This window comes from Podarcis bocagei (genome assembly GCF_964188305.1).
Source record: "Podarcis bocagei genome assembly, chromosome: 7".
Taxonomy (NCBI): Eukaryota; Metazoa; Chordata; class Lepidosauria; order Squamata; family Lacertidae; genus Podarcis; species Podarcis bocagei.
The window spans coordinates 86,478,023-86,502,069 of record NC_138132.1 but is presented as its reverse complement, the minus strand read 5'-3'; the positions used below and the strand labels follow the sequence as shown (position 1 = coordinate 86,502,069).

The window sequence follows — 24,047 nt, the reverse complement described above, 5'->3', positions numbered from 1 at the left end:
CTCTCTGCCCCACTCACCTCACAGAGTGTTTGTTGTGGGGGAGGAAGGGAAAGGAGATTGTTAGCTGCTTTGAGACTCCTTAAGGTAGTGGTAAAGCGGGATATCAAATCCAAACTCCTCCTCTTCTTCTTCTTCTTGTATCTCATCTTTCCTCCAAGGACTCAAGCTGGCTTACCTCCTACTCCTCCCCACTTTATCCTTACAACAACCCTGTGAGGTGGGTTAGGCAGAGATACTGTGACTGGCCCAAGAGCCACCCTGTGAGCTCTCCCAGACCTAGTCCAGCTCTCTAACTACTGCGCTATCACTGACTCATACACACACCAGTGTGTGTGTGTGTGTGTGTGTGTGTGTGTGTGTACGCTTGTACACACCGAGGGGGCCCTTTGAATACATTGCGAGTTGTGCACATCTCGGCATGCTTACTTGGAAGCAAGTGCCACCCCTGCAATGGGACTCCCTCCGGGGCAAGTTTGAGCAGCCATATCAGCGTGTCTCTCTTCCATCATTTGCTCGGCCTAAGCTCAGTTTTGGCCAAGATGGTGTCCTCCAGCCGCTTGAACCAAAACTGCCCTCAGCCCTGGCCATCCAATTGCAAGAAAAGAATCTTGCGCTCAGCTCCTGCTTGTGGGTTGACCACATGCCTCTCTTTGGCCACGGTAAGAAGATGGGGTTGGACTTGATGGCTCATTGGCCTGACTGGCAGGACTCTTCTCCTGTTAGGTCTTGGCTGTTTCCCCCTGGATGAAAAGGGCGAGGGAGGGAAAGCCAAGTTTGTACCCATGGTTAATTGTTCCTAAATGCTAGTGAAATGACACTTAACGGTCCTTGAAGTTCTGAGTTAGTCACCCAACAAGGACAAACTGTTTTACTACTGCTAGGTTACACAGCACGGAGTGAAACATTTGATTTCATTAAACTATTTCAGTGCATTCTTTTTTTAAAAAAATATTTTATTCAATTTTCAAACATAGAATAGAAAATCACATAACAAACACGCGAAATTCTTTCACCAAAGAAATAACAAACGAGAAAGCATACAATTATACCAACAAACAATATAGAAAAGAAAAAAGAGGAAAAGAGAAAAAATAAAAAACACAACTGTTCACAACTTTTTTGTATACCTAACTGGACTTCCTCACATCTCCTTACCCTGCATTCTCTGTAATAAAAATGCCAGCAAATTATTACCTTGTTTTCAGTGCATTCTTCTTAAGGCTTTTGCAACTGGGGAAAAACGCAAATTTTATTAGAGCAAAGACCGTATTACAATTGCTCCTATTATAAGGACTATATACAGGGGGAATTTATTTCTGGGATGAGGGAGCATGTGCGCCGCCCCCGACATACGGCTGAACTACAGTTCCCATCAGCCACTGGTGCAGCATGGTCAACAGCCAGGGATGATGGGAACTGGAGTCCACTTGCCACCAACCTCTGCTTTAATATAGATGCTTTGGAGTGCAGTCGATGTCTTAACAGGAGGTCCAAGGATGCCTTGAAATGTCCACAAGCATTACTCTTGGGAATCTGCAGAGTTCAATCCTGCCTCTCCTTTGCAAGAGCGACAGGAATCAACTTTGTCAACATCTGGGCTGCTGCCTTGCAGATTCCCTTCAACCTGTGAGCTGGTGAATTGCCTAAACCACCCTGGTAGCCTCCGCAGCCTTGGCACAATGAAAGTGATAGCGGCAAGGACCAGGACTCCTAGAGGGATCACTGTTTCAAAAGTTCGTTTCACGACTTTTGTGCTCCAGTTCTGCCTTGGAGACCCACCATCAATGCTTCCCCCGGACCCCCAAAACGTGCAGTTTGGAGGGGCCCAGCCGTTGTTGCAGTGGCAGTTATTGCGGTTGTTACAAACACCTCTGTCACTGCACTGTTTATTGGGATCACACACTGCCTTCTTCCTGAAAATGCACGTCTGGTTCTTGCAGAGTTTCCCAGGGCCACATGGAGTGCCGTCAGGCACCATTCCGAGATCCACAAAATCTGTCCCGCCATGGTAGGCCACGCTCCAGCAGCCAGCGCCTGACAACTCAGTGGGAGTCACGGTATAGTGTGGTATTGAAGGTACGTCTCTGACATTGCTACACTGAATTCTCCCGCACTTTACGTCTTGAGGCTGGCATTTCACAAAAGTACTTCCTGTCCAATCCCTGCCACAGTTGCCATACTTATCCCCCACAGTATTCCGAGACTGAAAGCAGGATGCTGGAGCCGCTGTGGCTCCATAGCCAAAGATTCTGGCGCACAGGTAGTTGTGAGTCCAACACTGCTTGGCATAACAATGGGAATCGTGTTTGCCGCACGGCGTCCCATCTTGCATGTACACATCATTGGGGCACCACTCAGATGTCCCACTACAGTACTCAGGAAGGTCACACTCATTGATCTGAATTCGACAAAGGTCTCCACTTGGACGGAAGTGACAGTTTTTACAACATGCCCCAGAAGAGCACTGTGCACGTGGCTTCAAGGTGCAGTCAGCGTTGCAGCAAAGATCCTGCCTGCACCTCTGCGTGCCGCCGCAGTCACATTCTTCTCCCTTATCCAACAATCCATTGCCACAATGCTTGATAGGTGGTATTTTTTGGGGCCTGTTGTCCAGGCAGTCCAGGTTCCCTTCCAGCACAAGTTCTGCATAAGTGTGAATGCTGCAGTTGCTGAACTCGTTCGTTTCTGCCTGGTACGAATGCATGACACAGGTTTTGTATCCTCCACAAACACAGTTGGATTCGTCGTGTTCAAGCCCCATGTGATGACCCAACTCATGGGACATGGCCCTTGAAAAGAGAATTGGATTCTTCTGCAAGTAGCTCAAAACCCCTGCAGAATAGCTTGGCCTGCAGATGGCATTACCGTATGACTTCCCGAGGGTGTGCTCGAACTCCTGGTGAGTGAGCAACAGGGCTGTGTCGTGCTTCATCCACTTCGCAAGACCGTTCACTCTCCAGCTGTTGAAATTATTCAGAAGCAACCCAACGCTATTTGTAACCTCGAAAGGGTTGCCTGTGTTCCAGATCTCCAGTCCAACCAGGACAATACTTGTGTGCAGCACCTGGAAGTGCACACCCATTAAGTTAACTATGTCCAAAATGAGGTATGCCATCCTGGTTTCATTGGCACCTTCAAACTGAAACAGCTTCTCGTCCACAACAATGTACAGCTCAATGTATTTTGGGTGCCTTGGGTCACGCCGGGTCCCCCTTTCCGCCCTCAGTTCTTCTGCCTGACGCTTTGCAACTGGAGCTCTCATTCCACACATAGAAGGCTTTGGTTCGTTGATCAGGTAGAGAAGGTGCTGAAAAGCTGAAGAATTGTGGAAAGGCTCTATGCCATAATTTCTGTCTCTGATACTTAGGAATCCGGTCAAGCCAGAGCAGGTCTTAAGAACCACAAGCGAATTGGCTACGCCCTCCACATGCCCTTCGTGGTAGCATTCAACAGGGATGTAGGGAAGACTTTCGATCCGTCTGCCCTGGGAACTGTATGTGAAGAGTGGGAGGTTTTTGACCAGGAAGTCATCCTTCCTGGGCTTCAAGTGAATGACGTAGTCCTTTCCTGATACATTGAGGATATAGGAAAGGTCATCCTTCTTGGCTTTCCCTCCAAAAAGCACCAACTGCCTTGGGGTGATCACTTCATACCACGTATACTCAGGAGCAGGAAATGAGCTGGTGGGAAGGAGGAACCCCAGCAAAATAACAGGATTCATCAACTGCAGAACCAACCATTTGTGGAGGCCACCGCTGCCACGTGCCATGATTTGCTTCCACTATTCACTATCCTTAAACAGCCTAGAGGAGAGAAATTGAAATTCAAGTACAAGGAGATAAATTTTTGATTGTAAGAATAGACTGGGCTTTCTGACTTAACATCCCCACCAATCATTAATTCTCAAAAGGCTTTTTCAGACTTGTCAGCGTGCTCAAGAAAACACAAGGCAATTCCTGCCACTGCCACCATCTCTCTCTTGACAGTCGTCAACATCATTTGGTTGTGAGAGAGTTTAAAAAGGTGAAGCGCCCACTGCTGTCTGGCATATGCAAATGGAGTTAGGGTAACCAAAACACGGGCCGTCCTTAAACCTTTGACTCTAAAGGCCTCCACAACTTTAGGGCCTAGGCGCCACAAGTTTCTCTTCTCAGAAGCTGCTGTGGTCACCTTTCTGGGTGATAAGAAGGACCAAAAGGAGGAAGGGTGGACAGCAGAGAGAGGAAGATACCCCAATAATTATATTCCTCTAGTCCCAGGAATTCTCATTTAATCTTCTAAAGTGTATTTCCAGAGGCTTCTAGATGACAAAGGAGACGACAAAGAGGGAGGAGGAACCACCATACCGGTTCAAATGTCCTCTCCTGTGGTGGGTAGCGGGAGCTACCCTGTCCTGATGTCCTGCGCTGTGCTTCTTACTATTGTGTAAAGCAAGGCAGCACCGTCAATGCTTGTGTGGCTATTCCTGCCTGAGACTGTGAACCCTGCTATTTTGCTGTTTGCTTGCCAGTGAGCGCCTCACCCAAAATGGCCGCCCGGGCGACGACACGTGGGCCCTCCCAAGATGGCGACCGCCAGAAGCCCTCAACCAAAATGGCCGCTCGGGCTACTACCACGTGCGCCCACAAAGATGGCGCCGATCGCCTGCCCTTACAAAGCCCTTATCAAAAATGGCAGCCACAACCTCAAGTGGCACTCCCCCAGGAAGGCGGGATGCCGCTGTATCCACAGCAACCAGGCAAACTTATTGCTCAGACAAAGCAGGCGACGTTGCAGAGTAGAAACAGGAGAACAGAATGCAATGCTGAACCGGGGGCAGAACAAGAGCTGGGAAGGGAAAGGTAGAAGGGCAGGAGGCGTCGTCCCGTGGGGAGCGCGGACCCAGGCGATGCAAGGGGGAAAGCAGGGGAAAGCGGGGGGGGGGGGGTTGGAGCCAGCCGGCAAGCCACGTGAACGTAGTAACCGCAGTTGAAAACCAGGAAACAAGAGAGATTTGCAAGGAAGAAAAGCGCACCAAAGCGATAGGAAGGAGCGGAAGGACAGAGCGGGGCGCTCCCTTCCTGCTTTTCCGTTTAATCACGCTGCTGCCTGTACTCCTTGCCACCCGCTACGGCTCGAGGGGTGCTCGAGTGGCTGGTGTGATCCTCCGGCGCTTCCCCTGCCGACTGTCAAGAAGGCCTCCGAGTAAAAGAAAATTCCCGGCGCGTGCCTCCCAACCTTCTTCCGACCGGCCAATGCCACCCCAGCAAAAGCGATTTCTTGCTCGGTGGGGACCGTGGTCTCCCAGTGATTTCAGCTCTGGAGGGTGAAGCCAGGCGCGAGGCAGAAGGTGAGGAAAAACCCGCTCAGCTGGAAGGGGCAAAGAGGGCGGTCCCTGGGCGTGCCTAGCCTTAAATAGGCTAGACCACGCCTCCCCGGCCCGCTGATCGCCGACACGCCCGGGGATTCCCTACTCTCGCGGGGGCAAAGGCTAGCCCCCGCGTGAGGATGTGGGAGGATTTCTGCCCGCAACCCCCTCTCCTCTGAAGTCGGAAAGGGCTATATCGCCCAGCCCTAAATGTAACTCACATGCCAGATGCGATTTTGCTGTATTTTTAGTGCTACCTGTTTCATCTACTTCATTGCTATTATAAGCAGAAGGTTGTGCTGAATTTTATTTTATTTACACATTGAGTGTATTGCTCATGTTAGTGAGATTTATAGCAGCACCTTCCTCTGAGGAAGTCAGGGTGTATTTCATCCTGGGATTCATTGCTGCCTGGGGCTTGGAGCCCACGCCCTCCGCATTAAACGTGATCAGAAGGAACTACAGTGGAACCTCGGGTTGTGGACGTAATCCGTGATGGAGGCACGTCCGCAACCCGCAGCGTTTGCATCCTGAAGCGCCGCGTCTGCACAGGCGCAATTCGGTGCTTCTGTGCATGCGTGATTCAGCGCATGTGCGAGCGGCGAAACCCAGAAGTAACCTGTTCTGGTACTTCTGGGTTTCTCGCAGTCTGTAACCCGAAAACACGTAACCTGAAGCGTCCGTAACATGAGGTATGACTATAGTAGATTCTGATAACTGGTTTTGGTTTTTCTGCAGGTTTTACTTATCCAAGCCAGAGGGCTGTACAAGAGGTTTCTGAATTCAACTGGCTATGTGGGCGATCAGGAGTGGGCGATGATTAAGATGGTAGAGCAAAGAGTGTTTTTGTACCCCATGATATTTTTTTGCTGCTGGGGTCCAGGTAAGGAAAGCTGGGGAATGCCCTGCCTTTGACAGTCTGCCTTGTTACGTGTCTAGAAAGTCAATGAGAGTTACTCCCGGATAAGTAGATATAGATATATATGTGGCTTGTCCTCTCAGATAAATTAATTTAAAGGAAATCAATAAAACAATGTTCCTCCTCACCTTTTCTCCCAATAACCCACAAAAAAGGCATTCTGGAAAATTAGGGGCAGGTGGTGCTGTGGTCTAAACCACAGAGCCTAGGACTTGCTGATCAGAAGGTCGGTGGTTCGAATCCCCGCGATGGGGTGAGCTCCCGTTGCTCTGTCCCAGCTCCTGCCAACCTAGCAGTTCAAAAGCACGTGAAAGTGCAAGTAGATAAATAGGTACCGCTCCGGCGAGAAGGTAAGCAGCATTTTCCTGTGCTGCTCTGGTTTGCCAGAAGCGGCTTAGTCATGCTGGCCACATGACATCGGCCAGTAAAGAGAGATGAGCGCCGCAACCCCAGAGTCGTCTGCGACTGGATCTAAAGGTCAGGGGTCCCTTTACCTTAGAGCTTGGAAGCTCCAGAAAGGTTTTGGGGGGATGCAAGTTGGATGAAAGGGGAGGGGAGCTGGAGACTGGAAAATGTCCTTCTGTGAACTTCCATGTCTTTCTAATATGCTAAAACTCTTTCACCAGTGTTATTTGACATTCTCGATTATTAATAATCCACAGACTTTTAAATCCCCTCCAAAAAAGAGATAAATAAACACCACTATTTTTATTCCATACAATGTTGGGGGGGGGGAACCCACTTAAAGACCCACCAAAAATACATGGTGCAAATCCAGTTTATGTGGATTACTTAGATTTATTTGCTTTGCTTCTGAGGCAGGGCAAGTTGTGCTAAGCACATTTCCTTCAGAGCTAGATTCCTCCCTGTGTTTCCCTTTCCTTATCACTAAATTTTGTTTAGAAGGAGCCTGAAACTCCTAAGGAGTTTATGGATTCAGTTTTTCAAAGTGACAGGGCATTTTCCGTAGACTTGCGGTCTAAATACAACAAGTACCCAAAGGGGTACGCGGGTAGCGCTGTGGGTTAAACCACAGAGCCTAGGACTTGCCGATCAGAAGGTCGGCGGTTCGAATCCCCGCAACAGGGTGAGCTCCCGTTGCTCGGTCCCTGCTCCTGCCAACCTAGCAGTTCGAAAGCACGTCAAAGTGCAAGTAGATAAATAGGTACCACTCTGGTGGGAAGGTAAACGGCGTTTCTGTGCGCTGCTCTGGTTCGCCAGAAGCAGCTTAGTCATGCTGGCCACAAGACCCGGAAGCTGTACGCCAGCTCCCTCAGCCAATAAAGAGAGATGAGCGCCGCAACCCCAGAGTCGGCCACGATGGACCTAATGGTCAGGGGTCCCTCTACCTTTACCTTTACCGAAAGGGGGGAAAAGAGAGGGGGTGGAATAGGAAAGAAGCAAGCTTAGATTTGTAAACGTGATGATGGGGGGGGGAGGTGTGTTGGTATGTATTGGTTTTTTAAAAAAATAAGTAAGTACTTTGGACGTTTCAGCTGAATTCTGAGCCCACAAAATCCAGGGGTGCATTTAGCAACTTGGATTCCTCAGTGGCTCGGGTTAATTGATAAAGCTCTCAAATTATTGCTAAAACATCGGGCAGTGGGGAAAGGGTGTTGTATGTAAATCAGGGGTGGGTGACCTTTGTCACCTTGAGGGCCGCAGTCTCTGATGGACAGCCTTCCAGGGGCCACTCACTATGAACGCCTCCCTTGTTCTCTTATAATAGCAATGGCGCCCACCTGAGAGGTGCCGTTCCAGCTGGAAAAAAAGCCCTGGTTTGTTTTTAATTTCTCATGACTCTGTAGTTTCAGTTTATCTCCATCTTGTTCCAAAATTTCCCAATACTTTGGCCATTTGGCCTCCATATTGAGTTTTTTCACCGCTTTAGCCTCCAAGGGTGACAACCATCTAGGGGCTTTGTTTTCCAACAAATCCTTGTATCTAGTCCAAACATTATACAATGCTTTTCTAACAATATGATTTTTAAAGGCCCTATGCACTTTAACTTTCTCATACCACAAATATGCATGCCATCCAAATGCATTATTAAAACCTTCTAAATCCAAGATATCTGTATTCTCGAGGAGCATCCATTCTTTCATCCAGCAGAACGCTGCTGCTTCATAGTACAGTTTTAAGTCCGGCAGGGCAAATCCCCCTCTTTCCTTTGCATCCGTTAATATCTTAAAATATCTTACGAGATTGGCTCCATTATTTTCAAATAATGGAGGTATACAAACAAGACAGGAAAATTGGCTTCCAGGTGGAAAAATCTAAACTAGAAACAGAATTGTTAGAACCCAATGTCAAGAATTTGTCAAGAATGTATAACTTGTTGCTGAAGTGGAATACACAAGACGAAACAGTCAAATCAGCTATGATTAAGTGGGCACAGGACATTGGTCATAACATTATGTTTGCTGACTGGGAATGGTTGTGGAACACCGGTATAAAATTTTCGGCATGTAATGCCTTAAAGGAAAATATTATGAAAATGATGTATAGGTGGTACATGACCCCAGTCAAGCTTGCAAAAATCTATCATTTGCCTGACAATAAGTGTTGGAAGTGTAAAGAAACTGAAGGTACTTTCTACCACCTTTGGTGGACGTGCCCGAAGATTAAGGCTTTCTGGGAAATGATATATAATGAAATGAAAAAGGTACTAAAATGTACTTTCCCTAAGAAACCAGAGGCCTTTCTCTTGGGCATTGCTAACCAATTGGTGTCGAAGAAAGACAGGAATTTTTTTATGTACGCTACTACACCAGCAAGGATCCTTATCGCAAAGCATTGGAAGACTCAAGATCTACCCACTCTGGAAGAATGGCAGATGAAGGTGATAGACTATATGACACTGGCTGAAATGACTGACATAATTCGTGAACAGGGGAAAGAGACGGCGGATGAAGATTGGAAGAAATATAAAACGTATCTTAAGAAATACTATAAAATTAATGAATGTTAAAATGTTGAGGTTCTTAGTAAGAAAAGGAGATTACAGCGACAAAGGATTAAGTAAAAGAAAAGAACAAATAAGGAACAAATTTGACAAAATTAATTTCAGGACTTGCTGAAATAATTTTGGAAATTGGGATGTAGAAAGGGGAGGTTTGGGGGAGTCAGAGAAGTGAGGTTTATGAAAAAAGGATACGAAACTATACATGTTTGTTTTGTCTTTTTATTTGTTTGTAATGTTTATAAAACTTTTGTAAAATCAATAAAAAATTTTTTTTTAAAAAAAGAAAAAAAAACCCTGGTTTAAATTGTTTTAAAAGTACTGTATTTTCAGTTGTATTCTTTAAAGCAGGCTTCTTCAACCTTGGCCCTCCAGATGTTTTTTGCCTTCAACTCCCATGATTCCTAGCCAGCAGGACCAGTGGTCAGGGATGATGGGAATTGTAGTCTCAAAAAATCTGGAGGGCCGAGGTTGAGGAAGCCTGCTTTAAAGTTTTGAAGTTTGCCACCCTGGGACTTCTTTGAGAGGATACAGGTTTAATAAGTAAAACAAATAATTGGCTGGGGAAATAAAAACACCTACCTGTGCCTTACTGAAGTCACTTTGGGGCTACAGCGATGCGATTTTATTGGTGACTGAGTCCTCCCCTTTGGATTTTTCCAGCCTTTATCCTTGGAATCTTCAGACTGACATCTTTGGAGCACACCAGGCCGTACATGGGATTTTGTGTTTTAGAGGTAAGCATTGTGTTAATCTTTGAAGCCCTGAAAAACTTAGGTCCAGGGTAACTCAGAGATCACCTGAACCCTTGATCACCTGCAGGAGAGTCTTTGCTCGTTCCCCGAATTGATGAGGCAAATTTGACAACAACAAGAAGCAGAGACTTTAGTGTCATTGGCCCAGTCCTGTGGAACACTCTGCCACTAGAGATTTAGCAGGCGCCTTTTTGTGCCAGGTTTTCAGTGCCCGCTGAAATTTTTTTCTTTTCCATCAGGCTTATGCAGGCAATTAAGAATGCATCCCCCCCCCAACAGTTATCCGATTTCTGATTTAAACATTTTTATATGGTTTTCATTTCATGGTTGGTTATTTCAAAATTGAATAGGGTTCTGAGAAATACAAATTCAAATGGGAGCAGCCCTGTTACCTTGCTGAAAACAAGCAGGTCTGGGGCTTGTCAGTGCCTGAGCAGGTGATTGTGGGAATGTTCAGGGTGGCAGGAGAGGATATATTGTTTATTAATATCCTTCCTAACTTGCGCTAGCAACTTCCTTTACTTAGCAGGGTTTACATTCCTCTTTTCATGCACAGCAGATAACTGGTTGCAGGCTCGTGTGAGCCTCTCACTATTATACAATTCAATCTGTCTCAGATTGAATTGTACGTTCCTGGTAAATTCCCTTGAATCCCTCTTAAAAAGAATAAAGATGCCACAATCTTATTCAAAGATGATAAAAATAAGTTTACTCACATCAGTTCACAGTTGGATCCTTGAAGGCAAACCAATATGTACATGTGGATCTACCCCATATGGGGTAATAATCCCAGTTTTGCCGCTAGCTGAGAGGGGGAGAATCCCCCCCCCTGTTCTCCCCCTCCTATGGTCCAGTGCGTCCTATGGCCCCGTGCATCCTATAGAGCGAAAAATACGGTATTTCATGGAGTTGGACCAGTAGCTTTTATGGGAGTCGGAACTTAAGAGGTTAAGTTGTTCCCATGATGCCTCAGCATTCTGACGTCAGCTTTGGAAGCTGGGAGGAGATTTGGGAGGAGTCTGTCTGTTCCTCTCGGGTCTTGAGAGAGAGAGATGCAGTTCGTAATGGCTGCGAGGAGTCCTGGAATTTTCCGGAGAAAATGATGCAATAAAGAGCTGTAAATGGACATTGCTGTGCTCTGTGTGTTTGTCGGAAGCAAGTGACAGTTTGCTGCTGTGTTTTACTCTGCTGAGGCGTGACTGGAAGAAGGAGCAGATCGCGCAGAGGAAGTGTGCCGGACCTGCTGAAGCTGCCATAAAGAGCTAATTGGGGATCGTAAATCCAATTAGCGGCGTCACGCGTAATAAATGATTCCACAGCTTTCAGGCAAGGGTCTCTCCCACACCTACCTGGAGGTGCCAGGTTTCGAACCCAAGACCTTCAGCATGCTGATCAAGGGCTTTACTGCTGCGTTGTGTTCCTTCCCCAAAAAAGTAAATTAAGGTGCTAGACCTCATGGTCTTGAGGGGGGGGAAGAGCTGATTGAAATGGCACCGCTGGATTCCTCTGCTTCAACTGGAATTTTGCTGCTCTCCAGTTCTGCTGCAGCCACTGACCCTGCCCGTCTCCCCATCTCTCTCCTAGGCTCTGACGGCGTCATCCCAGGGCCTCCTGAACTGCGCCGTTTACTGCTGGACCCAGCATACGTTCCGCTGCATGAAGCGCAGGGCCTGCCAAGACGGCGAGACACAGACGCCGCTCCTGCAGTCCCAGAAGAGGTTCTGCGAAAGCACGCTTCCTGCCGCTGGCCGCCAGGCAGAGGCCAAGTCCGCTGCGGGCTCCACGGCGCTGTGAGCAAGGGAGCTTTTGGAGTCCCTCTGGCTGAGCACCCGAAACTCTCTCCTCCCACTCCTTTGGCACCCCCTCCTCGCTGCCACGTATTGCCAGAGGGGAAGGTGGGCAGCCCAGCCCCCTTGGCCCACCAGGCTCCCCACCTGATCCCACCCGTGCCCTGCCATGTTCAAGAGGCCTTATCCAGTCCAGCGCCCTGTAACCTACAAGGTGGGAGGGAAGGGGCAAGAACTCTGGCATTCAGAAAAGGACAGGTCTACACAAGGAGCAAGACCGCGACTGGCCAGCGGCGGCAGCAACGGCAACCTCTCCCCAATGAGCCTTTTGGTGGAGCAGGAAAGCTGAGGCTTCGTCATGGGACCTGGATGGTGTGTTTGACAACCATTCTTTCTATGGGCGAGGGGGAGCCTCTTTGAATTCTGCAGCAGTTCCTGTACAGGAGATTATTCCAGGACTGTGTTGGAATCTGGATGTGGGTGAGAATAGGCTGCTTTGGGGCCGACCTTTTCTTCCTCAGAGCTGCTTGTTTTTGTTGTTTTCCACTCAACAGTAAAGACAAAAGGGAACATGTGGCATTTAGTGTCTTGGATATTATTATTATTATTACTGTTAACATTTATATGAGCCAGTGTGGTGTAGTGCTTAAGAGCGGTGGACTCGTAATCTGGTGAACCGGCTTCGCTTCCCTGCTCCTCCACATGCAGCTGCTGGGTGACCTTGGGCCAGTCACACTTCTCCGAAGTCTCTCTGCCCCACTCACCTCACAGAGTGTTTGTTGTGGGGGAGGAAGGGAAAGGAGATTGTTAGCTGCTTTGAGACTCCTTAAGGTAGTGGTAAAGCGGGATATCAAATCCAAACTCCTCCTCTTCTTCTTCTTCTTCTTGTATCTCATCTTTCCTCCAAGGACTCAAGCTGGCTTACCTCCTACTCCTCCCCACTTTATCCTTACAACAACCCTGTGAGGTGGGTTAGGCAGAGATACTGTGACTGGCCCAAGAGCCACCCTGTGAGCTCTCCCAGACCTAGTCCAGCTCTCTAACTACTGCGCTATCACTGACTCATACACACACCACACCAGTGTGTGTGTGTGTACGCTTGTACACACCGAGGGGGCCCTTTGAATACATTGCGAGTTGTGCACATCTCGGCATGCTTACTTGGAAGCAAGTGCCACCCCTGCAATGGGACTCCCTCCTGGGCAAGTTCGAGCAGCCATATAAGCGTGCCTCTCTTCCATCATTTGCTCAGCCTAAGCTCAGTTTTGGCCAAGATGGTGTCCTCCAGCCGCTTGAACCAAAACTGCCCTCAGCCCTGGCCATCCAATTGCAAGAAAAGAATCTTGTGCTCAGCTCCTGCTTGTGGGTTGACCACTTGCCTCTCTTTGGCCACGGTAAGAAGATGGGGTTGGACTTGATGGCTCATTGGCCTGACTGGCAGGACTCTTCTCATGTTAGGTCTTGGCTGTTTCCCCCTGGATGAAAAGGGCGAGGGAGGGAAAGCCAAGTTTGTACACATGGTTAATTGTTCCTAAATGCTAGTGAAATGACACTTAACGGTCCTTGAAGTTCTGAGTTAGTCACCCAACAAGGACAAACTGTTTTACAGCTGCTAGGTTACACAGCACGGAGTGAAACATTTGATTTCATTAAACTATTTCAGTGCATTCTTCTTAAGGCTTTTGCAACTGGGGAAAAATGCAAATTTTATTAGAGCAAAGACCGTATTACAGTTGCTCCTATTATAAGGGGTTCTCATCAGCTGAGGAAACGGCGCCAGAAACAAGCTCCCCAGAGGGATCACTCTCGGGGTTTGTCACAGACCGCTCCTATTGGTGGGACTATCAACCGGAGGTGGGGTGGAGCAGGGAACTGCTGAGGGGGCCCTTACACGCAACATCACCCGAGGTAACAGGGGGAGGGAAGGACATGGACGTGTTGGGGGAGGATCCTGGGTTCGAGCACGAATGCAGAGAGATGGAAGCAGAGGAGATCGACGTCGACGAGCCCATTACGGGCTGGCCGGATCCAGCTGGCCGGCTGCACACCAGGGGGAAAGAACGGTATCCTGCACTCACCCCCACAGCAATGGAGCACCCGGAACTCGCACCCGAAGAGGGGGAGGGGGGAAGGGGGGCTTTGAGGGGGGATGGATGTCAGGGGCTCAGGAACAGAGGCACAGGGGAGGAAGGAAATGGAGAGCGAAGGGGAAGAATCTGAGGGCAGCGTAGGGGAGTATGACAGTGACCCGAGAGATTCCATGAGCTTCTCCAGCGGATTGGAAGATTCCCAGAAGGAGGCGCCAATGGTCAGGGCAAGGGGGGTCCCAGGGGGGACGCACCAGAAACAAGGGGCCAGCGGGGACTCCCAAAGCAGCAGCGGGAGATCAGGACCAGCTTCCCCACCAGAGCGTAGTGGGGGGGAAGAGTCCCATGTGTCAGGGCCAGCGTCTCCTCCAGCAGGGAGAGAAGATGAGTCAGGGCTGACCACGCCTCTATCGGAGAGTGGGGGAACGGAGGGGAGGTCAGGTCCAGCTAGCCCCCCCGAAGGGGGAAGCAGTGACAGGAGCAGTGTAACGGTCAGGAGAAAGGTTGCCGGCTGGGCGCGCGCGCCAAGTTCGAATGTACAGGCGTGTGGGACAGCAGAAAACCCGGATTGGGAACCAGGTCCTAAAGCCCGCCGGAGGAAGGGGAAGATTCAGGGGACTCAGCGTCAGAAGAGTCTAGGAAGGGCAAGACCCCAGCGGACGGGTGGAACCAGAGGAGGAAAGAGCAAAGGAAGAGGTGGAGCAAGGCCAGAGTCTTAAACTGGTGTCTGGGGGGAGGAGACTCAGACGGAGCTTCAGCGGTCTAGAGTTTCAGACGTAGAGCTGCGCGCTGCGGCTGTGAAACCAAAACTGAACTTCAATAAAGACTTTTGTATATAACAACGAACCGGCGTTGGTCCTTTGTGAGCTGGGACCTCGGGCAGCTCTGACACTACTCTATGCAGCTGAATCACTTATGTTTCCTGCTTGGCAGGGGGTTGGACTCGATGGCCCTTGTGGTCTATTCCAACTCTATGATTCTATTCTATGTAGGGAGCAGCTTGCTTGCATACTTAAAATGAAGCAGTTAATAGCTTGCATTCCAAAGATCTTAAGGGCATCCTTATCATTCCTTTATAGCACAAGAACTACAGGAACGTATTTCAGTTTTCTAAGTTTGCATTCAAGGAAGACACGCCCTCCCCACTCTTGATTCTGCAGGAATTTCTCTCCCTGGAAGTCCCTAAGAAGCCCCCAAAAGTAACCAGGGAGGGAGGGCTTTCAGTGGGGCTTCCAATATTTTGAGGAACAGCATCCCTGCTGAGGTATGGCAGTGTGAATTCTTTGCACTTTTTGGAAACACTCCAGGACGTTTTGGTATTTATCATTCTTCCCAGCTGCGTGAAAAGGTCTGTTTTAGGTGTTTCATATTGTTTTCAATGCTCCTGCCAACCTAGCAGTTCGAAAGCACGAAGTGCAAGTAGATAAATAGGTACCACTCCGGCGGGAAGGTAAACGGCATTTCCATGCACTGCTCTGGTTCGCCAGAAGCGGCTTAGTCATGCTGGCCACATGACCCGGAAGTGGTACACCAGCTCCCTCGACCAGTAAAGCGAGATGAGTGCCGGAACCCCAGAGTCATCCATGACTGGACCTAATGGTCCCTTTACTTTTACTACTGTTTTCAAGCCGGTGCTTGCTGTTCTTAAAACCTGTTTCTGTCGATTTTACTGTATGTTTGCAAATCGCCTCACAGGAAAGGTGCTTCATAAAACAATGTACCCATGGATCAGTCTTGTATTTGAGGAGCTCCCCACCAGAGTTTCAGACAGCTGCCCGTTTCCCCTTCCTACCTGAAGATGCCAGAGAACGAGATATTCTAATTAAGGATGTTTTAATGCCCCAATAGAAATACATATAAAAATTTTCCAGTAGCACCTTAAAAAGGTAATGGTAAAGGGGCCCCTTTATCTACTTGCACTTTGATGTGCTTTTGAACTGCTAGGTTGACAGGAGCAGGGACCGAGCAACTGGAGCTCACCCCATCGCGGGGATTCGAACCGCCGACCTTCTGTTCTTTATTACAGCTAGGTAGCCGTGTTGGTCTGCCGTAGTCGAAACAAAATGAAAAAAATCCTTCCAGTAGCACCTTACAGACCAACTAAGTTTGTTCTTGGTATGAACTTTCGTGTGCATGCACACCTCTTCAGATACACTGAAACAGAAGTCGCCAGACCTTTATATATAGTGGGAGGGTGGGGAGGGGTATTACTCAGAAGGGTGGTGGGAATGGGTGATTGGCTGATAAGTGTGGTAAACTTACCGCTCTCCACCCTCTCAGTATATAAAGGTCTGGTGACTTCTGTTTCAGTGTATCTGAAGAAGTGTGCATGCACACGAAAGCTCATACCAAGAACAAACTTAGTTGGTCTCTAAGATGCTACTGGACAAATTTTATTTCTACTGCGTCAGATCAACCTACCTACCTGAATTTAATGCCCCAATGGAACTGTTATTCCATCACAACAGCCACCCATTATCTGGAGTAGCGCACATTGAGTTACAACAGGTGCCCAACACCTGCGTTTTCTGAAACAAATGAAGACATTTTTGTTCTGGCTGGTTTTCCCAGCAGGGTGAATGGGTCTTTGCCACATGTATCAGTCTTAGGTATAGTTTGAGTTTTGTTTTAAATGCATTTTCTGGTTTTGAATGGCCATTCATGTACATCACCTTGAGACACTTTAGGTGAGTAACAAAGCACTGATGGTAATATTCTGTATGCAAAGCAGATTCTCTACCACTGAACTTCCCTTCAGACAAATTTAGCCCCTCCCTTTCAGACAAATTTACAAACGATAAAGCAATCAGTGGCTAGTAGCCACATTGGCTATATACTGTTATTAAGTATTAATTTATATATTGCCCTATACCCAGAGGTCCAGTAATGGAGGCAGTATGTGTCTGAATACTTAGTTGCTTGGAAGCAATATTGTGGGATAACGGTTTCATTCATCCCCTCCTTGTCGGCATCTAGCTGCCCTCTTGGGGAGGGGGAGACTGAACTGGACCCTGGACTAGATGGGCCCTTTCGATTTGCATCAGCAAAGTTCTTACGTTCTAACGGAGTGTTCTACCCCTCCTTTGCCAGCTGCTAGCAGAACATCTGCTTTGCATGCAGAAGGTATAATTATACAGTTCTGTGATGCTATGAATTTCTGGCATCTCCCAGTAGGGCTGGGAGAGAACCTTGCAGAGGTGCTGCCAGTCAGTGTGCAGTGTTTCTCAACCTTGGGTCCCCAGATGTAGTTGGACTACAACTCCCATCATCCCTGCCCACTGGTCCCGCTAGCTAGGGATGATGGGAGTTGGAGCCCAACAACAGCTGGAGACCCATTTGAGAACTACTTGTGTAGAGAGAATGGGCCCAATGGTCTGACTCTGCTTTTGTAAGAATTCGGTTGCACATTATGGCAGCACCTACAATTTGGGACTCCCTGCCTTTTGAGATTGAGCCTTCACGTTATTCAATGTCTGATAAAAACATTCTTGTTTAGACCAGCCTACCCAGATGCTTAGAAAGTTGAAGTAACTTTAAACTGTTTTACTATTTTAGGGACTTCCGGGTTGACGCGATCTGGAAATGGCGGATTCCCTCCGAGCTCCGGAGGGAATCGGCTCCACTGAGGACGGGTCTTTGCCGCGCCGGCGACGCGGGGACCCTTAAAAGCCGCAGGCGCGGAAGCCTGCGGACTGAAGACTCGGCGGGTGCCTTAAGCGCCCCCCCTGATTCGCGAAGAGCCTTTTTAAAGGCTGCGGAGGGGATACGGGGGTGGCGTGGCACTGAGAGTCGACCGCTACCTCGGTGGGGCGAAGCCGCGAGCCATGACCAGTGAGCGCTGACTTTCTTCCTTGAAAATTTGGACTGAAAGAATTACCCGTGAGTAAGACGGATTCGGACTTTAAAAATTTTACCTTGAATTGGAGACGACCGGGGGGTGTGCTAAAAGGAAGTCCGCACCCCCCCCCCCTTGCAGACGATCTAAGCAACGACATAAGAGCTAAGCTGGAGAGCCTACCCTTGGCGGGGTGAGTTAAAAAGGACATTAACTTTCAAGATTTAGTTAAAGCAAATCTTGTGCTGGAGAGTGGAGTTTTGGAGACCCTTTTTATGTTTTGAACAACCCCCCCTCCCGGGCTCGGGAACGTCCTGCCTTTGTGCCTGTGTAAGAGCTGCGGAGTTTGACAGCTGTCAAAGCTGCCAAACGGGCAGTTTAAAGCGGAAAAATCATTACCTAAGATCCCTCTGGATTAAAACGAGTTATAATTGAGACAAAATTGTTGGAAACAAAGTAATAACAACAAGCTAAAGGACTCTTGGAGAAAAGACTAATAAGTAACCAGATTCCCCCTAGGGGGAATTCTGTGAAACTACAATGGATACAATGGCTGTGGATGGAAAGTTACTAGTGGAAATCGAAAGGATGTTTCAATTGGTGGGAATCTTACAAGAGCAGAGCTTAGCCATGAATAAACAACTTATCACTATGACCTTGGGAACAGGCAACTCTGCTGTTTGTATTGAGGATCTGAATGAGAAAGAATCCACAGCTGAATGGGAAACAATGTCTACAGAGGTGGAAGAGATTAAACAAGAAAAAGAGAAAGTAACCTTGGGAAGTAACAACCAAAAGCTGACATCTGTGCAACACAAGCAAGGAGACTTTGGGAACATATCTACCACAAGTCTGCGAAAGACGCAGAGGAAGAAGGAGGAGGCCCTGGGACAATATGGAATACAGGAACTTAGAATAAAGAAATATGTTTGGGGCCTCTGTTTGGACTCTGAGTTTGAAGATACAGGCTTTGTGGAAATTCTTCAGCAGTTGCTTTCAAATCTCCTTGTGGGAAGAGAATATGCTTTGATGGTGAAAGACCTTTTTCCAGATTCGACGACTGACATAAAGGATTACCAACAAGACCGGCGAAGAGGGACTGAAAGGGATTTGAAAGCCTCGGACGTGAGGAACCCAGGCTGAGAATCGACTTTGGACTTTTATTGGGAAGGGACAAAAACCGGGGATGGGAGGGAGGGAAGAAGAGATTCTTAAAAACTCTCAAGACTTTTAGGTTTGGTTAATATGACTTTTAATTAGGATAAAATCAAAAATCGATGGAAGAGAACTTGGGTCCAACTTAGGAAAATCAATTTTTTTATTAGAGAAAAGGTAATAAAATGAATAGGATGGTTAAGAGGAGAAATACCAACTTGCTGATATAATCTTGGGAATTGGGATGCACGAGGGGGGGCGGGGGGAAGTCAGGGAACAAGGTTATGAAACCAGGATCTGCTGAATCTATACATGTTTGTGTTATTTTTGTGTTTGTATTGTCTTTATAAAAGTGGAAAACCCAATAAAAATTTTATAAAAAAAATAAAAATAAACTGTTTTACTATTTTAAGCTTTGTATGTTTTAAAGTGAGGCTGTGAATTTTTATTGATTTTGTTCTATCTTTTTGCAAACCGCTTTGAGGTCTTAAAAAAAATAATCATTCAAGCTATGTATAAATTTCACAAAATAAATAATAAAAGCCGTTTTGCAGACTGATCTGCCTTTGGGATCTGCCGAATGCAAAAAGAAAAAGAGCATGTGCTCTACCACTGAGGAGGAAACCCACAAAGCAAGACTACTTAGATCATGGTGCTGATAGTGCCAAGGTTGCAGGTTTGAGCCCCATATGGGACATCAGCTTATTCCTACACTGCAGGACTAGATGATCCTCAGGGTCCCTTCCAAGTCTATAATTCTATGATTCTTTAGTACTGTTTAGTCTGCTTGTCATGGCCAAGAGGTGGCCAGGGCCCTCAAATCTTATCCACTAACCCCTGCAAATGATTTTGTTGTTTTGCCAGACACACCTCTTCTTAGGCCTCCTCGGACTTTCATATATACAACATACCAAGACCTAGAAACTTTTTTTTATTATTTATTTACCAGAAAGGTGGATTTTGCACCTTTTTAGTGGGAGGACGTAGATCAGCAGGCAGGTGCGTAGATGGAAAACTTCCCTTCCCTCCCATCAGTCCATTAACATTCCTCTGCCAAAGTGGTCCAGGAGGAAAGCCTTTCCCCCAATAAAGTATCTCACAAGGCAGTGACTCTACAGACACCAGAGAAGCGTTAAATCTGGCCAAGAGGTGGAGAAAGAACTGAATTTTTAAAGATGGGAGCAGGAAACCTGCGGATGGTTGGATGATGATAAATGCCCAACTGGCAGCAAAGGCAGTGGACAGGTATCATGGGAGTTGCAGTCCTGCAAAGGCTCCCATCCCACGTTCCTGGAAGTACCTCTCTTAGCAGGTGTTACAACGCTTATGTCGAGTCAGGCTGTGAGCTAGGCCATGGGGTGGGGAGGCTGCAGCCCTCCAGGTGGAAGTGGGCTCCAGCTCCCACCATCCCTGCCCACTGGTCATTCCTGCAGGGGTTGAGGAGGGTCCAGGAGCATCTGGCGGGCCACACGTCACCAAACCTGGAGAAGGCTGCGGCTCTATCATGTTGCAAACAGAGACAGAGCCTGTGTCTGCTCGCTTCTCCTGCACAACAGGCGGTCCTTCATCCTGGCACTGCCTTCTGAGCTGGTAGCGAGAGCCCCACACTTTGCTCTTTATTCATTCTGAGCTGGGCTTGCTTCTTCCTGAGCAGCCCTCTCAGCCTGCTGGGCTTGTGCTTTCCTCACTCTTTCGGCGTTTGTGATGGTCATCGGATGCAGGGGGAGGAATCCAGAAAGCCCTGGGCGGAGGAAAGAAAAGGCACTTTGTTGTTGCTGTCTATACTCTTCACGGCAAGGGTAGGGGAACCTCTCTCAGCCTGATGGGTCACATTCGCTTCCGGTCAACTTTCCAGGGGGCATGTATGAATGGTGCGTGAGGCCAGAGGCAAAAGCGGCTGGAGCAATTTGTGCAGTTATTACCTTTGCACAATAGGCTGCTTTCCCTATCCTCCATCCAGGAAGCTAAGCAAAGAGGCATTATCAGAGTTCAAGCCAGACACCTGAGAGTGTGAAGCAGGAGCAGTGAGGGGATGTGGCTTAGGCAGAATTCTGAGGGCCAGATACAGAGGGCTGGAGTCAGTGTAGACAATATTGAGTGGGAGGCAGCTTCTTAATTCCCTGTTTAAATCACCCCTGTATTCAGAACCATGAGGACTGGAACCTTGCTTTATTTTTAAGGGAAGGGCCACCATCCAGCTCCATTTAAAAGGATTCAGGTGGCAGGGGAAGGGCTGGAGAGCTGCTGCCAGTCAGCGTAGACAATGCTGGGCTTGATGGGCAAATCTCTCTCTGTGTGCACATGTACATAGAGCATGCTCCTATATAGTCTCGTTTTCTTCTTTTCTGCAAAGACGTAGACGAGTGCAAGAAGGAGATGCCTATGCATTGCCTGGCTGAAGCAACCTGCATCAACACATACGGATCATATTTTTGTCGCTGCCCGATAGGCTTGGAAGGAGACGGCGTGCTCAGCTGCATAGGTAGAGGGAACGTCAATGTGTCTGGTTGTGAAGAATAGCTGGGCTGGGGAAAGTGTGTCCCCTCTGGGTATTGCTGCAGAGTCCCTCACCACCAATGTCATTGCATTAATATGATTTATTGCCCACTGTTCACTCCAAGGTCCTAGCTCAATTTAAAATACAACATTAAAAACAGTTTGTTTGTTTTAAAAATGCAATCACAATAATAACAGGGTGGGTCCCAGGGATATACAACTTGAGGGCGTTGTAGTACTTTTTCAGGAGGCGGTGCCCTGGAAGGGAGACCGTGCAAAGGCAATGTCAACAGAAACCCTGCATTTATCGAAGATTTCCCTCCAGTGGTTAAACAAGCTGAAGGAAATACTTCTTTACACAGAGCACAGTTAAGCTGTAGAACTCGCTCCCAATGGAGGCAGTGATGACCACCAACTCCATAGTGCTTTTCTTCATCTGCAATATATATCACTCATAAATGCTGTTTTTTGCTTTTACACCCCACCCCACCCCGCCTAGAAGTACCAAATATCTGTTTAGTTACAGTTAATTTTTAAGTCGTTTCAGTCTTTAAACAATGGTAAAAAAAAGGTAAAGGTAAAGGACCCCTGACAGCCAAGTCCAGTCGCAGACGACTCTGGGGTTACAGTGCTCATCTCGCTTTACAGGCTGAGGGAGCCGGCGTTTGTCGCAGACAGTTTTTCCGGGTCATGTGGCGCAACGGACCACAAAGCAGAGCAGCACTCCGAAACGCCGTTTACCTTCCTGCCGGAGCGGTACCTATTTATCTACTTGCACTTTTTGGCGTGCTTTCAAACTGCTAGGTTGGCAGGAGCTGGGTCCGAGCAACGGGAGCTCACCCTGTCACGGGGATTCGAACCGCCAACCTTCTCATAGGCAAGCCCAAGACGCTCAGCGGTTTAGACCGCAGCGCTACCCACGTCCCTTAAACAATGGTACCATTGAATGCAACCTCGCCGTCGCTCCCGGACCCGTTCTGGGGTCGGGGGAAGCTGGGGCTTCCCCCGCCCCCAGCCCGGCAAGCTCGGGGGGAGGAAAATATTTTTTCCTCTTTATCCCCCCCCCCAAAAAAAATAAGTGCGCCCTATAGGGTGAAAAATACGGTAATCCCACTTACCCAGCTGAACCATGATGTCTGGTTCCTGTAGAGAAGGGGAAACAGAGGTAACAAATCAGATCCCAACACTCAGTAGCAGTCTCATATTAAAACAAAGAAAAAAGCGCCATCAGCTTACAGTTATGAAATGAGGAACCAGGCTACCGAAATGTCTGCAATTCTAAAATAAATGAGAGAGGGGGATGTGGAATAGAAGTTAGGCCCAGGGAATGAGAGCACAGAATCCTTGTGGTCAATTCTTCAATTATTCCTAACCCAGAAATGTAGACAGCTCTTTTTATACAGTCAGACCACCAGTCCATTTACGACTGCCACCTTTGTTCTGGCAAAATATAGGACAGGATCGGGCAGAGCAGTTGGGGGGGGGGGTTATTATTTTTTTTCCAGCTGGTGCTGAAGTGAATTCAAAGCAATCTATTACAATCTATTGGCGCCTCTGAAATTTGTCACACGCCCACATCCACGAAGTTGTAAATCTGTCTGTGCTTGGCTACCCACAGCTTAAATACATGACCTTTCTCACACCCTTTCGAACACATGCATTTGGAGAGGATACCTAACTTGGCAGAGTAAGAGAGACACACAGAGAGAGAGAGCTTCTTACACTGAAATACGGGACAATCCTGTATTGTACAGGACAGGCCGCGACCCTGAATTTAGTAGTTATCTATCCGCAGCGGCTCTGCAAGGTCTCACATAGCGTACACTCCCTACCTTGGGACCTTCCAGATGCAAAGCAGATGCTCAACCACTGAGCTACGCTCCTTCCCCTCAAAATAAAGTAAGGCGCTAGTCCACCTGGTTCCGAGAAAAGGGGCTGATTGAAGCAGCCGGCTTCTCCCCCGCGTGGCGAGCTGTACCTGCTGCCTGAGCCCTTAGCTGCTATTCCCCAAACCCGCGCAAGGCAACTCGGCGCGCTCACACGACCACAATTCCCCTCCAAGCGACAACCGTAGAGACGCTACTTACAAGGTCCTGGAGGTCGGAAACCACGTGAGGAGACCGAGTCGGCCGCGCGCATGCGGCGGAACGAGCGTGGGAGAGGCGACCAATCAGAACTCGGTGTATTAAAAAAAAAGACACGACGCCGAAGCGCATGCGCCAGAGGGCGACGGGAGCTGTAGGTCCGCTTCCGCGTTGCTAAGCAACCGCATTGGCCGCGCAGGCAGGGAACCAGCCAGCGCGCTCCTTGGCCGGGCTCCGTCAGCACAACGGCCAGAGAGAGAATAAGAGAACAGGCCCCGCCTCTGCCTTTTGGCCCCGCCTTTGTTGCGCTTGCCGGCTTCCGATGCGCATGCGTGCGCTGGTAGCCTTCCTAGAATCGTCGTTGGAAGGTTCTCCCAGGGTCCAACCGACTGCGAGGTTTAAAGCACCCCAAACATATTAAATTGACTTCTTTTTAATGGATTAATTGATGAATTTAAATAACTATGCACATCATCAAACCTTGATATGGGTGCTTAAAAAAAAAGTATAGAGATAGTTTGGTATATACGCTGAACTTAAAATTTAACCACCCACACTTAAAACTCTGTGCTGTAACATGTTAGGACAGGCTGTCTGTAATCTTCTCTCCCCCCCCCCCT

General features: G+C 48.2%; 1 protein-coding gene, 1 long non-coding RNA gene and 1 pseudogene across 3 annotated transcripts; 1 reads left to right on the top strand and 2 right to left on the bottom strand.

The window, feature by feature from the left end:
- Positions 1-1,231: 1,231 nt before the first annotated feature.
- LOC308591896 (disintegrin and metalloproteinase domain-containing protein 21 pseudogene) lies at positions 1,232-3,808 on the bottom strand (annotated as a pseudogene). The gene has a single exon. The product of its transcript is annotated as a disintegrin and metalloproteinase domain-containing protein 21 pseudogene (transcript).
- Positions 3,809-5,978: 2,170 nt separating this feature from the next.
- LOC308592039 (transmembrane protein 116-like) lies at positions 5,979-12,486 on the top strand. The gene is made up of 3 exons (XM_081203308.1): positions 5,979-6,230; positions 9,892-9,965; positions 11,568-12,486. Exons 1-3 carry the CDS (start codon positions 6,164-6,166, stop codon positions 11,775-11,777), a joined length of 351 nt encoding a protein of 116 aa, XP_081059434.1. The 5' UTR covers positions 5,979-6,163; the 3' UTR covers positions 11,778-12,486.
- Positions 12,487-21,570: 9,084 nt separating this feature from the next.
- Positions 21,571-23,527, bottom strand: LOC308592087. The gene is made up of 3 exons (XR_014010364.1): positions 23,322-23,527; positions 22,462-22,486; positions 21,571-21,601 (listed from the first exon to the last, which is right to left on the bottom strand). It is a non-coding gene; the product is annotated as an uncharacterized lncRNA (long non-coding RNA).
- Positions 23,528-24,047: the final 520 nt, after the last annotated feature.

Bases quoted from the DNA above. Each gene is read 5' to 3' on its own strand.
- LOC308592039 (XM_081203308.1), top strand. From the start codon at position 6,164: ATGATTAAGATGGTAGAGCAAAGAGTGTTTTTGTACCCCATGATATTT. The intron at 6,231-9,891 runs GTAAGGAAAGCT...GGATTTTTCCAG, and splicing joins TTTTTGCTGCTGGGGTCCAG to CCTTTATCCTTGGAATCTTC. The intron at 9,966-11,567 runs GTAAGCATTGTG...TCTCTCTCCTAG, and splicing joins TGGGATTTTGTGTTTTAGAG to GCTCTGACGGCGTCATCCCA.